This window comes from Apodemus sylvaticus, chromosome 5 (assembly GCF_947179515.1).
Source record: "Apodemus sylvaticus chromosome 5, mApoSyl1.1, whole genome shotgun sequence".
NCBI lineage: Eukaryota > Metazoa > Chordata > Mammalia > Rodentia > Muridae > Apodemus > Apodemus sylvaticus.
Window position 1 is genome coordinate 55,072,261 of NC_067476.1, and position 14,196 is coordinate 55,086,456.

Here is a 14,196-nt window from a genome sequence, read left to right on the forward strand (position 1 = left end):
GAACCTTTCAGAAGGGTGGGAAAAGCATCCCCCATCAAGAGTCAGGGGATACAAAAGGGGAAGAATTTTTCTTACTCCCTCCTTCCTTCTTATTCTGGGTCCATTCATCATGTCACAAGAACTTCTCTCATTGGTTATAGCCTGGATGGGAGGAGGGGCGGAACGGAAGGTCCAGAGCAGAGGTCAATAATGATATCTGCTTATGTAAAGATCCAAAGGAAAATGATAAAGTTATGACAGCATTCACCACTCAGTCACACAGCAAACATTTCAAAATGTAGATCACCCATTTTCAGGGACACCCTTTCAAAAGTAGGAAGAGGACAAAGTAAGGGGTGTGGAAAGTGTGAAGAAAAAAAACTTTCTATTTTTTTCTTTCTTTTTGCTTCAAAGTAAATCTGGGAGTCTTAAAGGTTTTTATTTTTTTATTATTTTTTTTTTACCATTTAATTTTTTGCACCATAGATTTCATAGTGCTGACCCACAATACTAGCTGTGTGGATTCTCCACCCTGCCATCCAAGTGGACTGTCTGGGTCTTCAAAAAAGATGGTGTGATTTTGAAACCAAGTGGAAAAGAAACTTTTGGAAGGAAGCTCTGGAAACTCTGGGTGTGCAATGAGTCTTTTTCTTTCATCTACCAAAACACGGAGATTAAGGTTTTGGGGGTATGAGAGCCCACATAGCACACACGAAGCTCTTGTGTTTATTTTCATCACCAAGCAAAACCAAACCTCAGGATTATCCAAAACACTGATTGTGACCCATTCATCCAGCTATTCAATAACCATTTATTGCACTTACTGCATGCAGGGAACTGCGCTTAATGATGGTAACATGTAGATGAATAAAACACAATCCCTCTCTTTTAGGAGTTCATAGTTTAGGGGAAGAACCAGCAAGTCATAAATGGTTTCCTGAGCAGCCTCAAAAACTATGTTGACAATCTTGGAGAAAGACAATTGTCCAAGAGAATCTTGGAAGGAACTCCTTCCTTAGGCTAAAGTTGAGCTCAGGAGAAGGAAAGGCCTTTTCTTACATTTAGGAGAACTTTTCCAACTTTTTCAAGAGTGTCTATAAATAGAGCCCCATAAAACCCCCAGCCCAGAACCTTGCCATCCTTCGCTTCGAGCTGAGTGGAGTGGGAGGCTGAGAGCGCGCTCTCGCTTGGCCTTCTATAGTTATGGGTCTTGCCAATGACAGTTCCTCTAGGATCTTTCACGTTTCTTCTTGGCAGGTTACCTGGAGCCTGGGAGCTGGCCCAGCTCTCTCAAGATTCAGCAGACACTGGCCTTGGAGGAGAAGGAGACAGCGGTAGTCAATGTTATTTGAGCAGGGTCAACAGGCCCTGGAGCTTCCTGAGTGCATCATGCAGAAGGCTGCATACTACGAGAACCCAGGACTCTTTGGAGGCTATGGATACAGCAAAGCCACAGACACATATGGCTACAGCACTCCTCATCAGCCCTACCCACCCCCTGCTGCTGCCAACTCCCTGGACAGTGATTACCCAAGTTCTGCCTGCTCCATCCAGAGCTCTGCACCTCTCCGAGGCCCAGCCCACAAAGGAGCTGAACTCAATGGTAGCTGCATGCGGCCTGGCACTGGGAACAGCCAGGGTGGGGGTGGTGGCAACCAACCTCCTGGTCTGAACTCAGAGCAGCAGCCACCACAAGCTCCTCCTCCACCACCCACCTTACCCCCATCCTCACCCAGCAATCCTGGAAGCGGAGGGCCTGCCAAGAAGACCAAGGGTGGGGCCAATGCTTCCAGCTCTTCATCCACCATCAGCAAGCAGATCTTCCCCTGGATGAAAGAATCCCGACAGAACTCCAAGCAGAAGAACAGCTGTGCCACTTCAGGTAGTTCTCAAGCAGGTCATCCCTGGACCATGTCCCTTGTCCTGATGGGCCCCAAGAACCTATTACCTAAGAACCAAGAAACTCCAAGCTAGAAGGGCAACCTTAGCAACAATGTATCCAAACTCCCAGTTGTGTAGAAATATCTATCCTTTTTAGGGGCTTTGATTGGATTCATAGTCTTGCAGAGATAGGGCACTCTTTCATTGCTGGTCCCACTGATGGACTGGTCCCATACTTATTAATAGAAAGTCCTTCCTTATACTGACATATTATCGGCCTTCCCAGGCTGCTGGTCATAACCCAGTCTCTTCTACTCAACAGCCCTTCAAATGTGAAGATCGGTTGGGTGTAGTTTCATACACCCATAATCCCACCACCCAAGGCTGAGATAGGAGTGTATTGAGTTCAAGAAGAGTCTAGGAAACATAGTGAGTTGCCAGAAACCTTTAAGAGACCTTGTTTTAAAACAGAGACCCAAGTAGAAACAAATAACACCCATGCAGAAGAAGAAGGACCCATGCCCAAATAAGTTATAAACATTATCCATTTATTTTATTTAACTTTCCAAAGGAACTCTTTAAAATAGATACAAGGTAACATCCCCACTTCTCCCAGATCTACAGAACTGCAAATTGGTGCACTTGAATCAAATGGGTATGGCTTCAAGGCCTTCAAGGTGTACTGTGAGACTCAGCCTACTTTGGTGAAGCTGAAACAGGGAAGAGTGTGTTCTAAAGGGAGACAATTAGGAACAAGAGCCGCTGTCCCTTTCTTGCCCTTGAAAGGGAGACTCTGGAGCTGAGAGTGGTCCATTCTGAGTTTGAAAGAAGGTGGGCACGGTGAGGGGCTGATGCCTTCTGGTTGCCCAGACTGCTGCTTCTTGAAAACGTCTAGCTTTGTGTCCCCGATGAGGATTGTTTTCGGGATCCAGGGCTAGTCTGAAGCCCGAGATAGGATTTGTTATCAGGTCTCTGTTTTGCCTGATGCTCCTTGGGCTGTTGTTCCTAAGGGAAAGTGTCTTCCTGCCTGAAAGCTCCCTCCTCTGCCCCTCCCTCCCTAGCTCAGACACAGGCCCTCCCTCCCAGGAGAAATCCATTTGTCTTCCCAGTGAAGGAGTGGACAAGCAGCTGATGGGTGGCAGGGAGGTGAAGCCAGCGCTGAGGCTGCTGCTCCCTGCATTGCCATATGCAGCATGCTTTCAGCCTGGCCTTGGGATCCCCTAAAACTCCAGGGCAGTATCTTTGGGGAGGGCATTATCACCTCCCTGGCTTGAGAGGGGTGCCAAGAGCCCCTACTTCCTTCTTTGCTCTTTGGAGTGTTTGACCCGTAAACAAACAAGGCAGGCTGGAGCTGCCTCAGATCCCCCATCTCAGTCCCCAGCCCCAAGTAGCAGAGTTTGGGGTGTGTGTGTGTGTGTGTGTGTGCTTAAAGAAGTCTGGCTCTTTTGGAGGGGGAGTGTCTCACGAGCTGCTTTTAGCCTCACAATAATGTCCCTTATGGTCTTTGGGTTAGGATGAAACGAAGGGCTAGGATGGAGGGGGAAGAGAGGGCAGGTGAGGCAGAGAGGTTCCAGGTGCGCCGCCGGACAGGTAGGCCCAGAGATGTGTGGGATGAGTGCTCACGCAGACTTTTACCTCTCAAAAGACCCCACCCTGCTGCAGACAGGGATGGAGGTGAGAGCCTGGGAGGAACGTGGAGACAGAGAAGCACCTCTTTCCGTTCTGGGGTTCCTTACTCCGCGCTCAGCACCCTCTCTATCTCCCTCCTTGCCCAGGAGAGAACTGCGAGGACAAGAGCCCACCGGGCCCGGCATCCAAGAGGGTGCGCACGGCGTACACGAGCGCGCAGCTGGTGGAGCTGGAGAAGGAGTTCCACTTCAACCGCTACCTGTGCCGGCCGCGCCGCGTGGAGATGGCCAACCTGCTGAACCTCACCGAACGCCAGATCAAGATCTGGTTCCAGAACCGTCGCATGAAGTACAAGAAGGACCAGAAGGCCAAGGGCATCCTGCATTCTCCGGCCGGCCAGTCCCCAGAGCGCAGCCCACCTCTCGGAGGAGCGGCGGGCCACGTGGCCTATTCCGGCCAGCTGCCGCCGGTGCCCGGCCTGGCTTACGATGCACCCTCGCCGCCAGCTTTCGCCAAATCGCAGCCCAATATGTACGGCCTGGCCGCCTACACGGCGCCGCTCAGCAGCTGCCTGCCGCAGCAGAAGCGGTATCCGGCGCCCGAGTTCGAGCCCCACCCCATGGCGAGCAACGGCGGCGGCTTCGCCAGTGCCAACCTGCAGGGCAGCCCGGTGTACGTGGGCGGCAACTTCGTCGACTCCATGGCGCCCGCGTCCGGGCCAGTCTTCAATCTGGGCCACCTCTCGCACCCGTCTTCGGCCAGCGTGGACTACAGCTGCGCCGCGCAAATCCCTGGCAACCATCACCACGGACCGTGCGACCCTCATCCCACCTACACAGATCTCTCGGCTCACCACTCGTCTCAGGGACGCCTGCCCGAGGCCCCCAAACTGACACATCTGTAGCGGTTGCCGCAGCCCAGGCGCAATTACCTCTCTGGTTTTGGTGGCAGGGGTGGTGGCGGGGCGGGGAGGGGCCCGAGGGGCAGTTTAGGGGATCCCCTCTCCCTGATCTGGCCTGGCGGATGCCTCACGGGTTTCGGGCTTCCAGCGGCCGAGGCTGATGCGACTGGGCCTTCCCTCTAGGCGCGTCCTCCTTTGGGTGGCTCGCCATAAATCAGCCGCAAGGATCCTCCCCTATAAACCTGACAGTGCCATAAACTGCGGACCGAGGGACTCTAATCTGGTAATGATGTCCCTAAGGTAAGTCCTAGATCCATCCGTGGCGTGTCTTGAAGAGGGACTAGGGCCTGTAGAACCCCGGGCCTGGCCCTTGTGTCCAGCTTAGTTTCAGAGACCTTAATTTATAATGCTCCTTCCCCTCCTGTAAAGAGTGCATTGGACTAAACAATCTGTATTTATTATTTGAAGCGAGTAATTTCGTTTCCCTGATTATTTATCCTCGTCTTAATGTATTTATGTGTATATTTGTAGAATTCTGCAACCGGGCCTAGGTATGCGCTCCCAGGCCTTGGGGGGCCATGTTTCACCTCTTTAGTCCCCTTGGTCTGAACTAGTTGAGAGAATAGTTTTGAACAGTTGTAACCGTGGCTGGTGTCTGTAGTTGATGTTAAAGGATTGAGATCACAAATGGTCCTTCCTGGGTAGAGTCAGGCAGCCCGGTGGCATAGCGCGGCTCACACTAGTCGTTTCTCAACAGCCGAAGCCCTCCCCACTCGACACAGCTTATTGATTTCAAATTGTCTGGTACTATTTGAACAAACATTTAGAATAAAACATTTTTTCAGTTGGAAGTGTATCTGTGTTAATCACACACATCTGCAAGCAGATCACTCTGTCTTCATCCCGCTGTATGATCCGGGGTTGGGAGAGAGGACCCTCTGAAAAATAGTTTATTTATTTGGAACCTATTGCACAAAAATGGCGTGGAGAAATACTTGATTGCATTTAAGCTCTTATAATTGGGCGGCAGTAATTGGAGGATGCAAACCTCGATATCGGCTGAGTGGGCTCTTGCGATAGGGCTTTGCCGGAGCAGCACCTGCACGCTCTTTCTGCCAATTTCTTCTATACATGATCGTCACATGGGGGGGGGGGCTCGTTTTTCTGCATTAAATATTAAAAATTAAACTTTGGGGGAAAAACCTGACAATCAAAGAAAAAGCATAAGAGAAACAGGAAGGATTAAGCTATGAAAAGCTAAGGTGCCGTGGTATAAAAAGAAATGATCATGTAGAAACAAGCATTGGGCCTTTTTTTCCCCTCTAGGAAGTGCTCGCAAATTTTTCCTTTGTAGTGGCCAGCAGTTCATTTTTAAAGAAAGCAAACATTCTTCACAATGTAAAATAACGAAAGTTTCATTAATGGAACACAACGCGTATAAACACCTTGCTTACTCCTGTTTCTTAGTGCAAAACGGGCAAAAAGTCTACAGAATTTGTAATCGTTTTGTAAATATTATTAGTGTGGCTCTAGCGAGGGTCGAGCACTTACACCCACTTCTATAGAAGGGGGCACTTGGAAAAAGGCCTTCTAGACAAGGTTCAATTATTTTGTATTTCAGCAAAGTCCGCCCACGCATCTCTAGTTGGTTTAGCAAATCTGCAACTCCCACTCCCAGCCTGGTGACACGAGGTGAAATTCCTATTGTGTGGAAATAACTTCTACTGTTCTGGTGCAACAGCAATCGTTTTCTATTTGGATGTTTGTGTTTCGCTCAGTAATGATGGCTCAAAATAATATTTAGTTCCCTTGTTCCTTTGTGCTGTTTTAAAAATGGCATGTTAGGCTGGGGGTGGGAGGGGATATCCTTTTGCTAAATTTCACTCTATCTGAGCAAGTTTAAAGTATATATGTTGTAGAATTGTATCAACAGAATAAATGACTTCAATCGAAGGCATATTTTACCCATTCTCAAGGTTTAACATTGTTTTCTCTGAATCTTGCATTCATAGACAGAATTTATAATTGTAAGAAATTATTTTTTAAGCTATTACGGAAATCAAAGAAATGCTAGCTGTCTCGTAGGGAACCACAGCCACCTTTCTTAACTGGCTAAATATTAAATAGATGAATTGTCAGGCTGTTTAGATTCAGCCCGGTTTCTCTCATCTCTTCTTCATACCATAAATAATAAGAAAAATACATAATGCATCATGGCTCCAGGCGTTTCCCAGCGCGGTGTGTTACCGCAGGAGTATCTGCTGAGTCTGCGGGTGTCTGCAAAACCCCAAGTGTCATCTGTGGCTTAGGGTTTCATGGATTAGACTTTAAACAGTGTCTAGCCCGGCTGACATCAGCTTCCTCTCACACATAGGTTCTTAAGGAAGTGTCAGGTTGGGGGGTTCCCACTCTGCAGGCAGCCGCAGCCTCCCAGGCCCCCGCGGTGGAGGGTGGAGGTTGGAAGAAGGGGGAGGGGTCGCTTCGACCAAACCTGCCGCCTTCGCCTACCTTCTGAAGTTCTGGAGACTTCAGAGAATCGCTTGGTTCTTTCCTGCCACTAACGTGAGTCACGTGCTAGGCACCCCTCGCTCCTAGCGTGGGTGGGGGCGGCGGCGAGTTCTGGGAGGGCACACTCCCACGCGGCCGCCCGCCCGAGAGAGCTGGGCCCGCGGCACAACCATTTAAAACTTCATAAATTATAAACAAGCTGCCTTGGCCTTCGCCATAAATTCCGCTCCTCTTGAGCCTGCAATTAGTGTTAGGAAGCACCCAAGTCTAAACACAACCAAACGCCCTCTGAAGGGTCCAACTGCCCGAGGTTGCAAGCCTTTATTTGTTTGCCGGTGCCACCCCCTCTGCACTCGAGGCTTGCACACAGTCACCTCCTCCCCCGCCACCGCGGGCAGTACACACTCGGCTGGGTTCCCTGCTCAGCCCGGGAAGGTCACAATAGCAGCTCTATCCACCGAGGCGCCCGCCGCCTCCTCCCTCCCGGGTCTTCAAGAAGCAAAGAAAGAAGTGTGGGGGAGGGGAGCCTGGCCAGCGATGGCGCCCGGGTCTCAGGCCTCCGCTCTCGCTTTAAGAGGAGACGCGGGAAGTTGGCCTAGGTAGGGAAGCATCGCCCTAGTTTGTCTTTCTCCCACGACGCTCCTCTCCCACGGCGACTCTCTTGCCCTAAGAGGTTTCAACGCCCGGTTGAGGATGCCCCAAAGCAGTCAGGTCTACCCGAAGTCCAGAGTCCATTGTGCCAGCGGCTTGCTTTCTGGTCCTCTGCAGAGACAGCGTTAGCCACAACAGGATAGATGCCAGAAGGAGCACCTGCCCCCTCCCCCAGGGCGTTGGTCTTGGGAGGTCTACCTCTTTTGATGTAGGGGCAGGATGACTTCGTTCCTACCTTGGGCAGACCTCCTTTTTCTCCATAGCTGTTCGAGCGCGGGGGCGGGTCGAGGGAGGGGGGTTGGGGAGGTTGCGGATATCTAGTAGAGTAGGGCATTAGATCTAGTCCTTGAGCCTGGCTCATGGGTGGCAGTCATTTGGATTTCCCTGGTTGTTCCGTCCAGGCAATCAAATGTGGATTAAGGTAGGATGGCAGTCAGAGGTATGGCCCTGCTGCGAAACCGAGGCGAGAGCAGAGGGAATGGTTTCCTTGCATCCCCGGAAACCTCGGGGTCCATTCTGGAGTGGAAAGCCTAGACCAATTGAGCTAACCAGAGAGTGGGAAGTTGTCATGGAAAGCCCTGGAGGGTAGCCCTGGCCACTGGTAAGGGAGAGAGAGAGAGAGAGAGAGAGAGAGAGAGAGAGAGAGAGAGACAGAGAGACAGAGAGAGACAGAGACAGAGACAGAAGAGAAAAGAAAAGGAAAGAAAAGAAAAGAAAAAAGATCAAGCACATATTCTGCCTTCTAGCTTTCAGACCAACCTTGTCTAGGGAACTGACAGAGGAAAATCTGCCTCTGATAGAATCATTAAGTTAACCGCCCATTTGTACCTTTTCTTTGTACAGGCTTTCAAATGGGAGAGAGAAAGAGAATACGGGTTTGTGCTTCTACTTCCTTTGCTTCAACCCTGAGCCCAGTCCCTATCAGAGATGTGTCAGCTAAATTGGTTTCTGAGGCCCCAGAGGCTGCCAACCTTCCTGAACAAGTTTTCAAACTTCTGTCTGTCAGAACTACTAACGGACAGCGATGTCCTGTGCAAGCTCCTGTCCTTGCCCCTCACTGGGTGCCACTCCAATGGTCCTTGAGTGAAGGACTCTCCTCAGCCACCAGGCTGGGAAGCTCAGGCTCTCCATCTGTTGAGGTTTTCCTTCAGAGACAGTAAAGAGGAGGACTTGAGGGTGAGTGTGTGTGCATGTGTGTGTGTGTGTGTGTGTGTGTGTGTGTTAAAATAACAAAGAAGCTAACTCTTCCTTCTGGGTATTTGACCCCCTGGGGTGGGGTACAAGCTTGTTTACACCTTCAATATTCAAGGATTGTCACTGGCCTGTTTGCCTACACCAGGAGAATTGGTTGAAACTTCCTTGTGAAGTCAAGAACTGGGGAATCCCAGCTTACAGGTTTAGGAAGGTCTTCATCTGGAAGTTCTTGACAAAACTTTGGTCCTTCTTTGAGAAACTTAAAGCAACAAAGTAATGTGTATTCAAGAGAGGCAGGAGGCTCAGACACACACACACACACACACACACACACACACACACACACCGGGTTTTGTCTCCTCACTCTTGGGCATTGCATTTTCCCAGGTAGGGTATATTTAGAACTTGGGTCAACAGACCTTTGGGTTGAGACACTTAACCAACTGAGACTGAGTTGTCCCTAACCAAGCCTTACCTAACCCACACTTTTAAGGGCTGGCTCTTCTAGATGTCGCTCTCAGAAAGCCTGTATAGATAGCACAAGGCCAAATGGGTGAATCCTCTGCCCTTCCTGCTGTGCAGGTGCTGAAGGAAAGTGGAGAGGACAGTGGCTTGCCTTGTTTTCTACTCCACTACAAATGCTCTTACCTTTGGGGTCCAAGGTTGGTGTCAGATGGATTTATAACCCTGGCCTGAAGCCCTTCCTTAAACATGTCCCTCAGGCCTCACATCCTGCCTGTTTAGTTGCAAAGTTCAAAGACAATCCATTTTAGGTCAGGTCCAGTGTGAAGCAAACTGAACAGACTTCCCACTGGCAGGAGGCCCAAGGCCCAAGGGTGCCCAATCCTTTGCCTTAGCAGAGACATATACATGCCACTACGCCATCCCATGAGGTCTGTGGAGGTGGAGGCCACTGCACATGTCTTCGAGTTCTTCATCTTAACGATAACTACTTAAAAAAAAAAAAACAACCTGGAAGTTGGACTGATGGTAAATATGGCGGATGGCAAATCTACACTCTACCACTAAGCTACACCCAGTCCCATGACAAAAACATTTGGCTGGTTCCTTTGGCCAGTCTGCCTCGTTTTTCAGTAAGGTCTGGAAAAATTACCAAAGTGGGGGTTTAAAATTAAAGAGGACCAGAGGAGACCCCGGTATATGTCAGGATTCACCAAGAACTTTCGGTACAGCGTAGATGATGAGCCCTAGGGAAGCAGAGACTTAAAGCTGGTTGGGAGAGCCTGTGGGCAAGACCCTTTCTTAAAGAAAGGAGACTGGAAGACCGTTTAATGGCTCTATTGTTCACTTTCTTGGCCTGCAAACACCGTAGCCCCCCACCCCACCCCCGCCTTCTTCTCAGGGCCGCTCAGGAAAGTGGGTCACACGAGGATTGCTCTGGGGAGTTGATCCCAGTGTTCCTCGCTCCGGTCTGCCATTTCTTGGAGCAGCGCTGACGCATCCCCACGGCTGGCAGAACACAAAGGAAGCCCCGATTCTGTTCCCGGACCTTAAGGTCACTGTGAGCAGGAGGCTGGTGTGGTTTCCAGTCTCAGAGCCCCGGTCGCCCGCGGGAACAATAGCGGCCGCCTGCCCGGGAGGTCCGGCGCCAGGCACAAAGCCGGCTTGGTCCACGCGGCTACACGACGCGCGCGCGCGCGCTGACCCGGCTGCCGCCGCTCGCCAGTGTTCCCGCGTCCACCTGGAACTCGCTGAGAAAGACAAACGGTGAGTTAATCACCCTACCGGCTGGCGGCCGCGTCCTCTGTGCCCGCCCTGGAGGCGGGATGGGGAGTGGGGTTCCTCTGTGTGTGTGTCTGGGGTGGGGGGCGGGAAAGGTTAGTCCTATTAAGAGTTCATTAATCACCCGGTGTGCACTTTTCGCTCGACAGCGGTTCCTCCTACTTTAGAGCAAGTCTGGGCCAGCTGGGAGCCGACCAGAAACCGCAAGCAGAGGAGACGCTGGCGCTCCGGGTGAGCGCTAAGGGAGGGGGCGACACGCAGTTCTGCGCTTGCCCAGCAGCGACGGGGATAGCCCTCCTTGCACGCCAGTGGGGAAGGTCGGGGACATCTCTGCGTGGCACCCGAAGGGAGGACCACTGCTTACTTCTGAGCTGTAACCGCAGCCCGTCAGCACGGACCTCGACCTGCACCCACGCTATCCCCTGACCCATTGTGACCCGACATTCTCCCTCCTACCCCAGTGACACTCACACAGACCGCTCTATTCCTAGAAAGGGAAACCCTCTCTCTGAAGGCAGAGCAAGAACAATCCCAATGAATCAAGTTTCTTATTGACCCCAAGTCTGCCTGCAGGCCTCTGCGGGGGAGTGAGTAGGTCAAAGCTGCTACTGAACTTGAAGTAAACTTGAATTCCGTCTAAAGTTACAATAAAAGCATGTGCATATTCACCTACATCACCCACAACATCTTTTCTGTCTAACGAGCAGGAAGCCTAATAAGTATTTCACTTCAGCTTTTTGGAAAGTTCATTTTAGTAGTATAAAGGAAAGACTGGAAGTTTCTACAGACAGTCATGAACCTTGGAATTGTTTGCATTTTAGTAGTATAAAGGAAAGACTGGAAGTTTCTACAGACAGTCATGAACCTTGGAATTGTTTGCACCAGGTCCACTTGGCTGGAGTAGGTGGTGACACACTCCTATACCACTTCTGGAGAGGCAAATGCTCTCTGTAAATTACAAACGCTTTGGCCTAGTCCCCTGTGTGCCCTTTTCTCTTGCTGAAAAGCTGCTTCAGTTGGATAAGCAGCATTACTCAGCCTTCATCAAAGTCCTAGAATGTCCTCCCTTCCCTCAGTCTTCTTTGTCCTCATTATTTTTGGTGGAAATTAGCTCAGTTTTGGGAAAAAGAAAGTACTACTACCATTTTGCTTCAGACAGACAGTGAGGCATTAGCTTAACACAATACCCCAACCCACTGAGCGACAAACCCAAACAAAACCCTAACCTTGCTCTTGTTTCAGTGTGTCCTGACCTCTTGATCTTCCACCAACCCACTGAGCAGTTCCTGTGTGCACTGCAGTGTGCTGAGGAATAGATACAGGGCTAAGGAACTAACAGGAGGTGCCCTTCAATTTAGCGAGGGAGAAAGATCCTTCTACAAACAACCTGATAGGACTGTAAGTTTGCTCACACTGTTCCTGGAATAAAGGAAAGAACTTGTGACCAGACTGTAGTGTCCAGCCAGCTACTCCAGTGATTTTAGTTTTCTGAAGAGCTAAGAGAGCTTCAGGTCAAGGAAGAAGGAACATGCCAAGCAGAGAAAGCAACTTGTGCAAGAAAAAACATGAAAGGGAAAGAAAGAACAATGGTTGAAGTTTGGAGTAGGGCAGGATGTCTGGCAGTTTCTACAAGGTTCCCACAGAATGGTCTGGACTTCTCCTGAGGAGAGGAGCTGTTGAACCAGGTCTTAATCTGGGACAAGAGGTTCATTATCTGACTGGAAGGCTAACTCTTGGGGGCACTGTATCTAACTGGAGAAAGAAGATAGTCAAATTTAGAGAAAGAAAGAAAAATTTAGAGGATGAGAAGAGGCGTTTAAGAGGCTGGACTCACAGGACCTGGTGATAAGCTGCACGGGGTAAGATCCCTGACTTTCTGTCTGAGTGGGAGTCAAGCCATTAAGGACAATGAAGAGAGGAGAAGGAAGGGACTGGAGGGTGATTTAAAGGCTCAGTTCAGGTCCACACTGCTTTCCACGTGGCTGTTGACACATTGAAAGACCCCGAGTCATTCACTTCATCTGAACTTTACTTCCATCAATGAAACAATAAAGATATCTACTTCATAGGTTCATCATGAGGGGTGTGTGTGTGTGTGTGTGTGTTTGCGAGCCCTCAAGCTAGAGTTATCTTCACCAAGCCCAAGTAAATCTTCTATATAAAGCTCAAACCTAGGGAAAACACACTCCCACCCTCATCATGTTGATCAATACTGAGATCCTGGGTGGTCACAGAGAAAGAAGTCCCAGGGAAATTAAAAACTCCACCACCCTACTGCTTCCCAGATATTGAATCCAAGCTAATGCTCAGAGGGAGGTCAGATCAGATTAGTAATCAGAGCTCTTCCTCTGCTTCCAGAGGGGTGCTCCCAGGAGAATTCATATAGAAATGTGGTCTTGGTATCAGACCACTAAAGAGGAGGCCTCTTAGTAGATGTCAGAAAGCTTTTGTGCTTTTTTTTTTTTTAATATCATGTCTATCAGGGGATGCTTAAGTTCTATAAGTTCTGTGAGGAACAACATACTATAGGGAAAGCACTGGGTACCTGAACTTGGCCATTCACAGGGATGTGGCTACCAGTTGCTTGTCTTTTCGGTACCAGTTATCATCTGTGAAACAGATCAGATAAGGGGAAAATGACATTTTATGGGATGCTGTAAGGGCAATAAAAGATGAAATTTTCTGCTTATCAGATTTAAAAAAAATAAAGACCTTTGATATCCCAGGGATTTGGTAAGGGTGTAAGGAAATAGGAACTCTGATAAGTATGTTACTGATAGAAATACAAGATGAGTTTTTGTTTTATTTGAGACAGGGCCTTTCTCAATTGCCCAGACTGCACCTTGTATTCCTTCATTTTAAAATATTTTATTTTATTTTTTTAGTCTTTTTTTTTTTTTTGGTTTTTCGAGACAGGGTTTCTCGAGACAGTGTTTCTCTGTGTTGCCCTGGCTGTCCTGGAACTCACTCTGTAGACCAGGCTGGCCTCGAACTCAGAAATCCACCTGCCTCTGCCTCCCAAGCCTGTGCCACCACCGCCCGGCTTTTATTTTATTTTTGTATATGATAGTCCTGTTTGCATGAAGATAGGTGTACCACGTGTTTAGTGTCTAAGGACTTCAGAAGAGGGGAATCAAATCTCCTTGAACTGGAGTTACAGACATTTGTTGGCTGACATGTGGGTGGTCGGACTCGAACCCAGGTCCTCTGAGAGAGCAGCTGTATGTGCTCTCAGCCACTGAACCATCTCTCCAGCCTCTGGATTGTGCTCTTGGTCTTCCGTCCTCTTGAGTGCTAGGATTACAAGCACACAGAGACAGATCTATCTTGCTTTGATTTTAAAATGAGCAATTTAGCAAAAGGCATTGAAGATGTCAGCACATACATACTTTGACTTAGTAATTCCATTTCAGGATTTTTTTTTTTTTGAGACAGGGTTTCTCCATGTAGCTCTGGCTGTCCTGGAACTCTCTCTGTAGACCAAACTGGCCTTGAACTCATAGAGATCCTCCTGCCTCTGCTTCCTGAGTGCTGGTATTAAAGGCATGAGCCACTGCTGCCCAGCTTTAAGGAATTTCTTAATGGGTAAAAATTTGTATATACATATTTATTAGCAAAAGTTTGAAACAGGTGAGGAACCATCAACAGGAACCAGTAAAATCAAATTGGAAAGCATACATAGAACAGTGTGACGATTCAGAAGTTGCCTG

The 14,196-nt window shown here is 49.2% G+C and overlaps 1 protein-coding gene across 1 annotated transcript; it reads left to right on the forward strand.

Moving 5' to 3' along the window:
- The first annotated feature begins 1,320 nt into the window (after positions 1-1,320).
- Hoxd3 (homeobox D3) lies at positions 1,321-4,393 on the forward strand. The gene is made up of 2 exons (XM_052182725.1): positions 1,321-1,861; positions 3,636-4,393. The coding sequence occupies exons 1-2, from the start codon at positions 1,321-1,323 to the stop codon at positions 4,391-4,393; spliced, it is 1,299 nt and encodes a 432-aa protein (XP_052038685.1).
- Positions 4,394-14,196: the final 9,803 nt, after the last annotated feature.

Coding starts and splice junctions, on each gene's coding strand:
- Hoxd3 (XM_052182725.1), top strand. CDS start 1,321: ATGTTATTTGAGCAGGGTCAACAGGCCCTGGAGCTTCCTGAGTGCATC. Junction 1,862..3,635: donor GAACAGCTGTGCCACTTCAG/GTAGTTCTCAAG, acceptor CTCCTTGCCCAG/GAGAGAACTGCGAGGACAAG.